General features: G+C 40.9%; 1 protein-coding gene across 7 annotated transcripts; it reads left to right on the plus strand.

Annotated features, from left to right (window-relative positions):
- The first annotated feature begins 530 nt into the window (after positions 1-530).
- Positions 531-15,328, plus strand: atat1 (alpha tubulin acetyltransferase 1). Of its 7 annotated transcripts, XR_008356686.1 has the most exons (13): positions 531-1,139; positions 3,477-3,537; positions 3,642-3,733; positions 3,904-3,961; positions 5,492-5,605; positions 6,473-6,574; positions 7,886-7,931; positions 9,211-9,256; positions 9,849-9,923; positions 11,695-11,887; positions 13,896-13,990; positions 14,112-14,193; positions 14,320-14,519. XR_008356686.1 is itself a non-coding variant. In XM_053489621.1 (12 exons), exons 1-12 carry the CDS (start codon positions 1,048-1,050, stop codon positions 14,115-14,117), a joined length of 1,011 nt encoding a protein of 336 aa, XP_053345596.1. In that variant the 5' UTR covers positions 531-1,047; the 3' UTR covers positions 14,118-14,188. The 7 variants fall into 7 exon arrangements, 5 of the variants coding, with proteins under 5 accessions (XP_053345596.1, XP_053345598.1, XP_053345599.1 ...); XR_008356687.1 differs by lacking the exon at positions 9,211-9,256 and having other exon boundaries at positions 14,081-14,193; XM_053489621.1 differs by lacking the exon at positions 14,320-14,519 and having other exon boundaries at positions 14,081-14,188.
- The last annotated feature ends 36 nt before the right edge of the window (positions 15,329-15,364 follow it).

The following is a 15,364-nucleotide window of genomic DNA, read 5'->3' on the forward strand; positions in this document are numbered from 1 at the left end:
ACACACACACACACACACACGTTAATCTAGATGATTTGGACTCTGGGAGGAACTGGAGCCCCCTAATAAAACCAACTAAGCATGGGGAGAACATGTAAACTTCATGCACGCAGACCGGAGGTGGGAATCGAACCAGGACCCTGGAGGTGTGAGGCAACAGTGCTAATCATGATGTTACCGTGCTGCCATTATTATTATTATTATTATTATTAAATTATAATCATATGTGCATATACCCTAAATTGTAATTAACTCCTATATAATATAAGCCCATGACGTCATATGGAGTCTTTCTCCTTAAAAAGGATAAAAGATAGAAAAGAGATTTTGGTCCAGCTTTCATGACCATAAACGCTTAAGTTTTTCATTTATTTATCTGTTTATATCAATATCACAGCAAAGGAAATCACACCGTGTCCTGGTTGCTATGTAAACGCTCGAACTCGGCGCGTGGTTGCCAAGCGGAAGCGGAAGCGCGGGGACTTCAAACAGGTTCGATCTCGAATGCCTTGGTGCGCACTACACACGGCCACTACAGAGCGCGCGGACATAATGGCTCCCACGCCCTGACGAGTGCCCTACGTGCGTAATAAAGAGTGTGTTGGGAGGGTCGGTCTAAATTTATCCTTTGATTAAAAGAGGCTTTGCGTTTTTCTGGAGATCTGGCTCGATCAGGCTACGTTTTGTTTGCTTTTTGGGTGAATTTGGTATCTTTTCTGTTAGCTTTCGAGGAAATGCTTTGATCCCATGCAGTCCTGGTGGTGCACTGCTTTATTGCATTAGTGTACTCTGGCCTGTTAGTGTGTGTAAGAGAAAGAGATAGAGAGAGTGAGTGTGTGTGTGTGTGTGTGTGTGTGTGTGAGAGAGACAATGCAGGACAGGAGGCTGCAGGGATAAATGTGTGCAGGGTTTCATGGGCACTGATCAGATGTCCATGTGTAGAGTGTAGTAGAGGCTGCTGTGGATCTAAACTCTGTTCATCTCTCTCCCTTTCTCTATCTATATACATATATATATCTATTACATATCTATATAATATTACTTGTAATGGATTTCCCCTTCGACCTGAACTCTCTGTTCCCGGAGAGGATCTCAGTGCTGGATCACAACCTGTGTGCTGCCAGGAAACCTCATGCAAGGTACGACAGTTTCTTTTAGATTCATCATTTATTCCTTTAGATGCAAAAAAAAAAAAAAACATCTGGAGGATTTATGAGGCGTGGCTTAACAGCTGCTTGGCTTCATGCACTCACTGAACCCTATTGTTGTCTCCCCATAATGTCTGCTTTAATCATTAAATTAAAACCTTTTTTTCTTTCTCTACATGTTTGTTTTTTTGTTTTGTTTTTCATTTTATAACATTATATTTGTATAATATTAAGGCTGGGGTATATTTTCCACTATCAAAGCGGAAGCAAAAAGGTGCATGCAACCTGCAATAATAATAATAATCATAATCATATTATTATTATTATTATTATTATTCATAATTATCATCATCATCATCATCATTATTTTGCCTTCACTTTCCCTCGACAAGGTTGTGATCGATTTATATTCCATGAACGCTGGGCGTGGAGATACAGCACTTCCTGGATGTTACACCAACCCATCCCACCACAGGACAACACACACACACACATACACTCATGTAAAGTACACACACTCACTCAACGTATACCTTCACAAGTTTACTGTAGTCACACCATGGCATGGTTTTATTCTGTGGATTAAACCAACAAATTCATCTTCATGTTTGTTTGTTTCTTTTTTATTTACATTCCAACTTTGTTTTATGTTTAAACAGCACGATACAGTATTTGTATAATATGCGGGTTCAGGAATATTTTCCACTATCAAAGCAAAAGCAAAGACTAGATGGTACTTGTAATAATAATATTATTAATTAGTCTTATAATAATAATAATTATTATTATTATTTACCCCTTTACTTTCCCCTGGTCAGGGTTGTGGAGGACTCATATTGTACAAACCCTGGGCATGGAACTAAAACACTTCCCAGATGTTACACCAACCCATCACACTTACACACACACACACACACACACACACACACTCTTGAATGAAACCAGCAAATCCAGAGTAAAACCTGTCATTACTGGTTTACAATTTGGTCACATTTAGTCTTTGTCTCTCCCATTGCGGGGTCGCCACCAGCAGACCATCTGATCTGCACACAACTTGGCATGGGTTTTTACACCAGATGCCCTTCTTGACACAACCCTGCCATTTTATCCGGGCGTGGAACAGGCGGTGCATCTATTGGCTGGAGTTTGGTTTGGTCATTTTGTGGGAATTGAACCCGGGCCTTCCGCATGGCAGACGAGAGACCTACCAACCACAGAGCCATCAATTCCTAAACTACACTGTTTAGTATTTAAATAATCTAGGAGAACAGCAAACAATAGCACAAGCGATCACAAATAATCAAATGTAAACAAATATTAAATGATTGCAAAAGCTACATACTGTAGGTGACAGACGAGGTCTATATGATGTTACCTGTTATAAATTGCGCCCTTTTGCGGTTAGATGAATGAACTGGTCCGTATCGGCATTTAGATTTTTGGGCAGATAATTGTGCAGCACTATTGCGTCAGTGTGAATGCACATGTGTGTGTGTATATGGTCGTGCAGTGGATTGGTGTCAAAGCTAGTGTGTATTCCACAAATATATAATGTATTACTACAACATTAGTGGTTTAGTGGTTCGCGTGTCGCCTTGCACCGCCAGGGTCCTGGTTCGATTCCCGCCCCGGCTCCGTGTGCATGCTTGTTCGACCTGACCCCTTAAGTAACCATCATGAAAACGATGGATATATATCTCCATAGTGAGGAGAATCCGTCAACTACACTACTTCAGCTACTGTTATCACGGCTTCCAGAACTAGAAAAGGTGGCAAGGAAGAACTCCCTGACATGGAAATAGGAAGAAAACCTTGAGAGAAACCGGAATCAACAGGGAACCCACCGTCATCTGGGTCATATCAGATAGCGGGAATTGATTTGCGGTCGCACTGTGTGTGTCAGACATTTGAGTACTTTGTTAATCCCAAAGGGAAGTGGTTAAAAAAAAACCCCGACAGTGCCACGGCTACAACTACTAATACTACTACTAATAGAAGTCATTTTTACTGTTCTTCATAGCTGGAACGAGATATCGTTCTTAAGAATAAGGATGTTTGTTAATATGTCACTTAAGTTTATTACAGTTATATAAGATGGGCAATTTACATTTATGGCATTTGGCAGATGTGAATCGGAGCGTCCTGCATTTATATAATTAAACATCTGAGCTCGACGGTGTTGACTTGGTGGTGCTGGGGTTTAAACCCATGACCTTCTGAGCTATATAGCCCGTCGTTTTTAACCACTAAGCTCAGAGAGTTCATGTTTGTAGTCATTATATCATTATATCAGTGATATCCTAATAATGATTTACTTTTGTATTTCAGACCTGACGCCCAGAATCAGACTGCCGCTGTTATTGATGAGTTAGGGAAAGCCTCAGCTAAGGTGATTTATATCTATAAGCTGTTTATGCTTAATTTTTTGTCATGGTTTATATATATAGTGTGTTGTCTTTAATCATTATAAAAATAATAATAATTTTACTTTAGGCCCAGAAGCTTCCTGCTCCGATAACGAGTGCCGCTAAGCTTCAGGCCAACAGACATTACCTCTACCTGCTGAAGGACGGAGAGCGGAACGGGTGAGCCCCAAATAGAACGAAAGACTAAATTGCACATCCTCAATAAATAAATTTTAATTAATCTGTAAATGCAAATAACATTAAGTCTTTAGGGTTTTTTTTCTTCACCCTTTAGGTGTCATTAACACCTGTCTCTGTGTCTCTTTGTGTCTCCGTCTCGGGTTAAACAGAGGCCGCGGAGTTGCAGTCGGATACCTGAAAGTCGGATACAAGAAGCTCTTTCTGCTTGTAGGTGTATACTGTGCAAGAGTTTTGAATTAAAAATCTGAAATAATGGCGACCTCCAAGTGGTGCAGTGGTAAAGTGCTCGTGCTATCACCTGGAGATCGCAGGTTCGGTTCCCGGGTGATGCTGTTACCTCTCACAGCCGGAGGTCTAGAGAGAGCTGATTGGCTGAGCTCTCTCGGGATGAGAGGTACTTAGTGCTCCCACATTAATCACGGCTCTACAGCCAATCAGGGGCGTCTGTGAGCTCATGCACGCGGAAGGAGCGGCTAGCGCTGTCCTCCGAGTGTGTTACTCCGCCCCTAACGGTGTGTGAGCGAGCAGTTTAAAAAAGATGCAGTTGGCTGGCGTCATGTGGTTGATAGTCTTCAGTCTTCAGCCCTCTAGACTGAGTGGTAGTAGTAGCCTTAATGTGGGAGCCCCCTAGTGACGTGGAGGTATTGGACACGACTAAATCAGGGAGAAAATCGGGAAAAAAAATCTGGAATGATATCAGGAAAAAAAATTAGTATTTTGTTAAATGACAACCATGGCGTCGGTCACAGGGTACAGTGTACGAATACATGGATTTGACGTGTTAGTGTTTCGCCGTCTCATTGCGGATGAGACGATGCTGTGGAAAATGATGCTAGGGTAACGTTAACTTTATACCAACTAATATTTCAATCTCTAATTAATAGCTAACTAACTGTAGTGCCCTTGATCAGGGGTTAGAGAGGGATTTGGGGTTCAGGCTTGTGTTAGAAGAAAGTTAGCTTTGTAACTTACAGTAAAACACAACACGGTTGCATCAGAGACGATTAGAAGCAATATTTAAGGAAACAAAGTGTTGTTTAAGATATTGAGATCTGGCAAGAAGTCATGCGGGACGTCATGATGTCACATGCAAAAGGTTGATATCAGGGATACTGGATCATTTCCTTAAAAACTTTAAAACTGCATGCATTGAAAATGTGACCTAATTTATTTAAAATCATAAACTAAACATGAAATTCTTTGGATCCATGGTAAAAAAACAAAACAAAACAAAAAATTTTTTGTGTTAGTGAAAGTAAGAGCATTTCCCAGACACACACACAATGTGATGAGAACTTACAGGATTGGGACTAAACAGCTGTGTGTCCTTAAGAAAACCACTTGTTGGTGAGAATAATCAGAAGAAAGACATCATTGCACCCATCATGCATAGTGTCCACTGTCCAAGTCTCCGGAGACAGTGTTATAATCTGGGGTTGCTCTAGGCTCAAAAAACATTATGTGGCAATAAAATTCAAAAAGTCAGCTGACGACCTAAATATACTGAATGACCAGGTTATCACATCTATGGAGATTTTCTTCTTCCCCGATGGAACGGGAATCCTCAAATTGTGTCCGAGCCGTTCTGAGAGGAATCATTTTCACACATGAACTGGACACCACATCGTGTCCTGGAATCAACGATAAAGGTTATGGAATAAAATGTGTTGTGTAGTATGTCAGTTAAAAGGTGTGACCCTGATCCTCTCACATGCACGTTCCTGCATTCTGTTTTAGGACCAGCAGGGGGCGCACGTGGAGACCGAGCCTCTGTGTGTGCTGGATTTCTATGTGACCGAGAGCTTGCAGAGACACGGATACGGGCTGGAGTTGTTCCACTTCATGCTGCAAGTCAGTCCGCTGTACTACAAATAAACAAAGTGTAAAGTAGTAATGCCTAAAGAATCGCTCTCTAGTAAAACAGTCGTTTATTTAGTAATGCACTTGTACATGACATGGTTTCTCGAGCGGGCTCCTTAAGAGAAATGTATCGTCGGAGTCACTCTGTTGGTTTCAGAAACTGTGGATCTCTTGGGATTTTCACACTTAAAAAAGAAAAAGCATTTCGTTACAACCCTGGTGATCAGAAAAGCATCTCTCAGTAAACAGCACAGTGAAGCTTCTACAAGAGTCAATAGTTCAATCCCCTTAACCAAAAGTATGAATCTGAACCTATATTACCTACGGAACATACTAACTGAGACAGGACAGGTGGAGACTGTAAATGGACCAGCTGACTAGTATTTTCCCTTATTGGACGATCAGAGTCAGGGGTTCCTAATAAAGTGGACAGTCAATGTATATTAGTATATCATGGACATTTAACATGCTATTGATGGCTGGACCAGTGCATAAAGACACGATATTTCATCCTGGACATCATTTTGACCAACCGGGGGGTATAAATGGCTCAGTGGTACCGTAGGTTTCTCACCTGTCAGGCAGAAAGCCCGGGTTCGATTCCGGTCTAATTGATTTGAAATGGGAGGGTTGTGTCAGGAAGGGCATCCAGCGTAAACCCTGTGCCAAGTCGTTGCTCCTTGATGAGGAAGCAGCTGAAAGCTTAACACCATCTGGGTTTGATTTACGCAACTTATGGGGAAAAGGAAAAAAATCCAAATTAAGGACTTGACAATTGTTTTTCTATATATTGCTGTCATTTAAATATACCAGTATAAAACGTTCACTTACTCATGTCTTTCCTGCTTTTTCTGCCAGCACAAGAAGGTGGAGCCTGAGCAGATGGCTTATGACAGACCTTCCTCGAAATTCCTGGCCTTTCTAGAGAAACACTTTGAACTTAAACACAGCGTGCCTCAGGTATGATTTACCTGCATTATCTAACTGCCACACCACCTGTTATTTGAGATTCGTGGCCTTTACAGATGATCAACAAACCAACACTCCGCCCTTGCTTTAATCCTTCTCAGTACATATAGGAGCAGTGGGGAAACATACAGCAGGAAAAGAGATGGAAAGCTAGAAAGCTTTTTTTTTTTTTTTTTTTGGCTTGTCTCTCAGCCAGCCAACCATGGCATGAAGATCTGTTAAAAAAAACAACAACAAAGAAATAATCAATAACTTCATTCCAGATAAGAACCGTTGTCGTTTAGAATTTCCAGAGAAAAACATCTGGAAGTCATGCCAAGTGGACTTTTCTTTTTGTTTGCTAGAATCGTTTCACTGCTCTTCCAAGTAGCTGGACGCGATAAAACCTTAAGCCTCCACATTCCACAGATCTCAATCCGATTCAGCACCAATGGGATGCACCAGACAAACAAGCCTGATCCTCGGAGACCCCACTCCACTAATCGCGCCAATCACCACAGCACAAACCCGGAGCTCCCCAGTGGAGCTTTTTTTTTTGGAGATGATGAGTTTTAAATGACATGGCTGTCAGCAGAAAAGAAAAAAGACACTACATTTTTTTTTTTTTTTTTTTAACATCTCTACTGTAGAACCTAAATATTGTTGTAACGCTCCACAGTGACAATGGGACGAACAGCTGTGTTCATAAATCATCTAAGAGGCATCAAAACAAGAACATGCTTCTCTTGAAGATTGAGTTAGTCGGAACAGACATTTAGATCATATAAACCAATCCTGATTATCTCTAAATGTACTTAAAAGGAGACGCCGTAATTCTTCTAGGGACCGTGGAGGCCAGTGGCGATTACCATTGTGTTTATTCCCATTTAACGACTGTAGTGGGACCTCTGGTCAACATTCACACGGTCATTCACACACTACAACCAATTTGGGAATGCCAGTTAGACAGAACCATCCACATCCACATCTCCTTGTTGAAGATCATCCCATTCTGGTTTTATTCCCGCTTTACTGTTATTATAACCTCCACTAGATTTTGAATCGTAGCTGTTGTGAAGTTAAGGTCTGGTGGTACAGTAGGTGAGGGGTGGGTCTGAGGTTAAACAGTGTTTCAGTTCTGTACCCCAAAGATGTTCAGTGGAGGTGAGGTCATGGTTTTGTTCTTCAAGTCTTTATAGAACTTTGTGGAAGAAGTTTTATGGTCCATATTTTTGGACATTTTCTTATAGTACACGAATTAAAAGTTTGACGAACGATACTGATCAATGTCCTTTTGTTTGTCTCATTTGTTCTCTGCATCAGGTGAATAACTTTGTGGTGTTTGATGGCTTCTTCAGGAACAGATCAGGTGAGATCACCACCATGTGCATGCCCGAGGGGATTCGGAATCGGAATTTGGAATTATGTCCCCCTCTTTATTCATTCATTTGGCATTCAAATCTTACCAAAGTTTTTACTCAAGGCTATGAGATGTAAATGTTTTACTTTCCAGTCATTCATCGGTTGTACACAGGACTCGGTTTAGACACAATGGTTCTGTGCAAGCTGATAGATGTTTCAGCTTTTCATTGTCTAACCTCTTGTTTTTCTCCCGTCGTTATTTTTAGTAATGTAAATACGCGTAACACTTTGAGATTACGCACCAGGCCGGCGTTATGGCAAAGCGTTAGGAAAGCGGTTTCTGATTACGTCGAAGCGCGCTCGGAGAAAAAAAACAACAAAAAAAAACTCGCCCAGCTCGTTTTCTGACATTTACAGGACGCTTGTGTGTGTGCGAGTGGAGGTTGGGAATGGGAAGACCGACTCAAGGCATGTGGCATTAAGATTAAATTCCAGATTAGCCGAACCTGTGTTTGATTTTTTTTTTTTTTACGCAAAGGAAACAAGGCCTGAACAAGCCTGTACCTGCGGCAGGTGTTACGTGACGCGCATTTCACCACGGCACGTAGTCAGGAACAATGAGGTGACGCTTTCTTTTCCACTGCAACCAACTAATATCTCAGTCCAACTTTCTGATGAATGAGGGCATAAAACCGGTTGACATTTACAGAAGACTTTAAGCATGAGACTCTCAGTGAAACATTTTAAAGTGAACATTCAGCGAGTGGAACGCATGATCTTGAAAAACTATGGATAATTTGAGAACCGTACACACACACACACGCATCATTCAGCAAAACAGCACTTGCACATTACAGGAACTTGACTTGGAGTTATTGCCACTTCCATTTCCAGCCATTTCCACATGTTTGGACCGTTTAAGGAGTTCCTGGGAGGCCAGGGTTTCAGACATGACACAGGTGGTCTGATAAAAACGTCCTACCTTGGGAAAACGTGCGTTAGTGTAGCAGGGGATTATATAGCTAAATTGATGGCGTTTAATGGCGTCTGATATAAAAAGAGATGACGCATCAGCTTGCCAATTTGTGACTTAATAATCTTGTATCTGTTTTTTAAATCATTAAGTCTTATTTGAGACAAATCCGCCTATTGTCACCTGGTAAGATTCACGATTTTGTGTTTAGACGTGAAATGCTACTGATTTATAGAATAAGGACAGCAATGGGGGAACTCATATTTCTCATGTCATGACGGCTCCCTGTTTGTTTTTTTCGTCAACCTTCCAGGCGCTCCTTCCTCCCCTGTGACGGATCAGGGGATGTACGGATTTTTGTAAGAACGCTCGCTTTTTCTACTCCCCTCCCCCCCTTCAGCAGTCTTTTCCCTGTTTTATCATCGCAAAACCTTATCACACCTGAGGCATCTCGGTGTAAACACTCTCGCCGTCCCACATTACCCTTCCTGCTGCTGCTTCTTCTTTTTTTTTTTTTTATCTTCAAAAAATAAAAAATAAAAATTGCACTATATTGCATTGCAAAGAGAGTGCGATGATATGATATCCTGGCTTGCTCGCTGTTTTCTCCGCCTCAGGAAACAGCATCCACACCTCTGCTTGTGCTAATGCAGTCCCCTCGAGGAAACATCCCCAACTCATAAAGCAAAAACCCTTAGAGCTTCCCAACAACAGCAACCCCAAAGGAAAAAAAAAAAAAAAAAGCCTACCGTGTGTGTATACATATATATTCATGAATGCTGAATGACAGCTTGCGGATATGCGCTCACACAAATCATGGACATGAATATACAGTATATACATATAAATATTAATGTTTTGTGTGGCTTTGTGTTTTAGACCCAGGCAAAGCGATCACACTGTTTTTTTTTTTGTTTTTCTAACAGGATTGTTGTTTTTTTTGCTTTGCAGCGGCCCAGTTGAGAAAAGCTCCTCCAAAAAAGCCAGAGGGAGAGATCAAACCGTATTCGCTAATGGAGAGAGAGGGTGAGGGGACAGTGTAAAACATGCCTATGAGGTCTGGCGTGGCTTATTTATCACGTTCATTCAGTGCATGTGTGATGGAGGGGTTAAATTATTCATTTGTTTAATTCTAAGCAGAAATATGGAAAAACAAATATTACAGTCAGGAAAATAACCTGCGGCAGTGGGTGAACAGGCATCGATCGGAAAATAGAAGGGAATAGAGTAGAATATCTGTATGGAGCATGTGGCGTCTCTATCGAAATTAGGTGCGATACATAAATGATATGTTACACACTTAATACAAATAACGCAAGAAACAGTTACGCCTATATCGCTAGAATTCATGCATTTTGCACTAAGAAGTTACGTATATTGCACATGCAATGACAAAAATAGCGTGAAGAGGACGGTATAGAAGCAAAAAAATTATAATTTATTTATGTATTTTGTGTGGCAATTCATTTATCGCCACACATTTATGTACTGTATGTCTGCATTTAAGGTGGTAAATTGTTGCAGTTCCTCTATACTCCTGCAGGTGGTGCACTCTAAACTGTTCATGCACAGCGCATTATGTGGTAGGAGCGAATTATTTGCTTATTTATTTATTTATTTATTTTATTGTAAGAAAAACTAGGAAAAAATAATATAGAATTAGGATATTTATAAAATCGTGATATGAATCGAATCGGCAACTATGTATCATGATAATATTGTATCGGCTGGTCCTCTGTGCTTCCTATACTGTACCTATTGGACAAAAAAAACCCCGCAGAAGATAACAATGGCTTAAACCAAGTAGAAGCAGTTATTTCATGACTACGTGTCGTGACGTGACGTGTCATGACGTGACGTGTCATGACGTGACGTGTCATGTCACATCACGTCATGACATGAAACATAGTCATGTCACCAACTGAAAAGAACAATGTCTGGTTGGTATTATGAGTAAATTTAGCACACTACTTTACCCAGATTACTCGTACCTCCTTTGATTGACTGATTTTTCTCTTTTCCCTGCTCTACTACACACATTTCAATTAAGAAAATGCTGTTAATTAGTAAAATCGGTTGTACTGGGAGCACTAAAGTAAAAACCAAATTGTACGGGGCAGGCGGTCCTCAGAACTGCTGATCTAAAATACTGATATAAAAAAAACAACAACAGAAAAACGCATTTACCTTTTAGTTATAAAAGCATCGAAGCATGAAATCATCGTTTCCTCTCTTAAGATCTTAACATGAATTTCTTACTAACCTAACCTATTCGGTTCTATAATAATATGCCACTTAAACATAACAGTTTGGCTCATTAAATAATAAAGAACTTTAAAAAAAAAAAGTAATTATTCTTGTAGTAGTTCCTCAGAAATTAGCGCTCCCTCAATAAACCCTGGTATTACGCTGACACATCCATAATGACCCGTTATTCCCTTCTGAATCAGTGTGTGTCATATGTGCCCTTGGTTTGTCATTACAGTATAAATTACTCACTGCTACTCAAGTCAGGATAGCATTAATAACGGCACTGTATTAGAATTCGAAGTGTGTGTGGAATCTCAGACGTTTGCACTTTACACTTTACTATGTGTGCAATCACGTGACTCATGACTCTGGAGGGCAGGAAGTGACAAATCCAAATTAAAGAGAAGGGGGAAAGTCCATATTGTATGATATTCCATATATTATATTCTTCTTACAGGCTTACACTATGAACAGTATATATATTTATATATATATATATATATGATTTGCTAACACACACACACACCTCTCTCACCTTTTCCCGCAGCTGTGAGAGAGGAGCAGAAGGCCCTCCCATGGCCGTTCGTCCGCTCCACGGCCGTTCCTCAGTCCCCTCCTCTGGCGGCATCCTCCCCGTTCTCCCGCTCCCTGAGCGTGGGCTCGTCCCCCAGCCACACTACTCGCCCGCAACCTCACATTCCTCCGCACATGGCCGAGAACTGCAGGACAAAACGCACCAGGTACGCGCAGCAGCTCCTGTTCATTTTTTTTCTTTTTTTCTTTTACCTTTAAAAACACTTCTGATATCATACTGTACAAGTTCTCAAGTTGATTTACTGGTGAAACATGCATGAAAAATTAATTTCCCTCTATACAGTATATTCATTCTCGTTTTTGCTAACTGTACATACTGTAGCTAGCATACTAACCAGCTACCTGTCTGCTTAGCAAGACAAACAAATGCATGGAAGCGGCAGTACATCGCTCTAAATGGAAACGACGATCAAGATTAAAACACAGCTGTTCTTCTACACCTACCAATAAATATTTTTACCAAGCACAAAATCCTGACAAATACCAAATGCTGACACTGGAGACTCCGTCCATAAACGTTAAATAAATATAACACCTCCCTATTCCTTTTATTATTAGCCTTTGATAATGTCTGTGCAAGTTGTTGCTATAGCAACAAGAACATATTAGTGAAAGCACATTAATATAGACTCGCCTCACACCTGGACGTACTGTCAGAGGAGCGGTTATTAAAAAATAATCAAGATGAGCCGATCAAAATTGGGACTTCAGCTCTTTAATATACCATATAATATATAGGCTCATATAGGCTCAATCTGGACTCATCAGGTCACATGACCTTTTCAGTCAAATCTTTTTTTTTATGTTTTTTTTTTTACCATGCAACTTGTTTAAACAAAGTGTTTTGACCCAGTTTCAATAATTCCAGATCTCCTTAGTTGTTTTCTTTGCTTGATGCAGCCCAATATTATTATTGCAACACCATTTATTATGATTTCTTTTCGAGTAGTTGGAGTATATTTGCAGTAGTTGGCAACCAAAACCGAACTGAACTGAAAAGGAAATGACTTAAGAGTGCAGAGTCGCCGCTCCTGAAGTTTATTGTCATGTTGACTCATCCGTCATTTAAAGGTCACTTAACAAACTTCTGGTGAGCTGTAAAAAAAATCGGCGTTGGAACCCGGCCCGCCACTGATTCGCCCCGCAGCAGATGGAATTTCCTCTCATTAGTGTTTCGTTGCTTACAGCATTGCTCTTGGCACTTGCAGCGAAGAATCATTTTCTACTTACTTTCTAAACAGCTTCTCTCTCTCTCTCTCTCTCTCTTTTTCCTTCCACTTTCGTGTCCCTGTTTTGACAACCTCATTTTTGTGCATGATTCCCCTCCTTCGACCTCGCCCCGTCCCTCAACCGCTTTCTCAACCTTTTCTTTTCTTTCCATCTTACACAATGCTACATTCATTTTGGGCTCATGTCTCCGCAGTTCTCTAAATAGATCTCAGCTCGGCTTCCGTTGACCTTTAAACTTTTAACGCAGGACTTTTACAGCTTGAAGCTTGAAGATGGCTGCATTTTAAACCTTTTAGAGATTTAGTTGTTTTCTGATATTCGGCTAATTTAAGGATGTGGGAATTGATGGAATTGCTCTTTTAGGGATGTGAAGCATGCAGACTTTTTTTTTCTCATAATATGTCAACGAACGAGAAAAGGAAGTGACTTGGAGTAGATAGGTTTTTTTTTTTTTTCTGTAATTCGCTTAAAAACAAGGAACAAAGACTGTAAGTGTAAAATCTCCCAGAAACAGAGGTTTATGTCTAGTAAATCCGTCCTGATCCTGTGGCCACTTCTTTTATTCTTAGCTCTCCGATCTTCAATAAAAACAGTCAAAAAATAACTAAAAATTGTTCGGCTTCATAATTTTTTTCTTGAGTTGTAACTCGGTATAAACTGCTCATTAAAAAAGATTTCACTAAGTAGAATAAAGTTGAACATTACACGGTCATTGCATTCCTTATTCTTTTCTTCACTTATGATTATGTTCGTGACGTGTACAAGTTTGAGTTTTCTAATTATGTTCCTTTCCTTTTTTAATTTCTCGCCCCAACATAATTTCTTTTACCATTTCCTTTATGGCACGCCCCCCCCCCCCACACCCCCCATTCCTTCATCCCCTGTCCTTCACCGTGTGTGTGCCCATTTTCACATCACCTTTAGCGCTCAGGGTTTGGTTGCCAGAAACAACCTCTACAGTCGCCATGTGAACAGCAGAGGTCTCGGGCTTTTAATGACGGAACAGCTGAAGCTTCCAGGTAACGCGCCTTTTTCTTTTGAAGAGTGTGTGGGAAGAGCTAGTGTGGTCCAAAGAGAACTCCATTTCCTAGGTATTTACTTGTTAGCAGTTGTTGTGTTTTTGTGTGTGCGCTTCCTCAGGGTTGAAGCCAGTTCTCAGTGAGAGGGTGTGTGACGCAGGGGAAAAGGCTGACGCACTGGGACACACAAACACACCACAAAGGTTGGCGTGAGAGTTTCAGTGTGACTGATTACAGAAATAGTGGACGCTGTCAGATTCCTGTATTCATTTCCAATATTTTATTTATTATTATTTTTTTTATATCATCATCGTCATCTCTCTGTGTAGTGCACATCTCCAGGGCTCGTCTGTGTTCCTTCCACCGCTCCCGGCTGTTATCAGGCAGCAGGCCTCGGACCAGGAGGCCCGAAATGACGCGAGCGGTGCACCGGATACCGGGACAGCACCGAATCTGAGGCACGGGGAACGAGCAGAGAGAGACGGATGGTCCTGGACGGTGAATGAAAGGCGATGCACGGCTCAGTGGGTCAGACAGAAACACGAGTTCCGCAGCACGCGGCCGTGGTGACAGAATAAAAGAAAAAAAGAGAAGCTGGATGGAGATCAGAGACGAGAAGGGGAAATCGAGGACATGCAGGGCGGCGGGGGGAGGGACGAAGCAAAACAAATCAGGGATAAGAAAAGCAGAAGACGAAGAGCTTCCTGTAGAAAGCTGGATAAGAAGCCATAAATCAGACGAGATTGAGCAATGTGGCAGTTAGAGGTTTTGTAGCCATGTGTTAAATGCCGCCATTTTTGTAACTATTTAAAGCAGTATTATGTCAAATCAGGGATTTTTTTTTTCTATTTCACAATAAACTAAAACCAAATGGATCCACTGGGGCAACTTTATTGTTATTTGTGTGTGTGTGTGTGTGTGTGTGTGTGTGTGTGTTTTCTTCTTCTCACCAGCACTACCTACTGTGAATTCCAAGGAAACGGGACATAATCAGATCTTTATAGGACAGACAGGGTAAACATCCCCAGTTTTCCCATTCAAACATCCTAAACAACATTTTAGAGTTCTACAGACAAGGAAAAAAAACCTCTCAGGGCTTGTTAAGCAGCCATTAAGTTCGGCATTCGACATTTAATCCAACGTACTTGTTGAAAAGCCTAAATGGCCGAGTCAGAGATTTGGGATTTGCAGTTAATGCAGCGAATACGGTAACAATTACAGCACTTTTACAACTGGGAAATCCTTGAAAGCCAATCTTGTTCTGTATAAAATTCACTTGTGTATCCGCCTGCACTAATGGAGGCAATGACATTAAAAAAGAAAACGAAAAAAAAAAAAGTCTGTGGTGCTCTGTTTTGACTGTGGTCTATTAAA

This window comes from Clarias gariepinus, chromosome 28 (genome assembly GCF_024256425.1).
Source record: "Clarias gariepinus isolate MV-2021 ecotype Netherlands chromosome 28, CGAR_prim_01v2, whole genome shotgun sequence".
Taxonomy (NCBI): Eukaryota; Metazoa; Chordata; class Actinopteri; order Siluriformes; family Clariidae; genus Clarias; species Clarias gariepinus.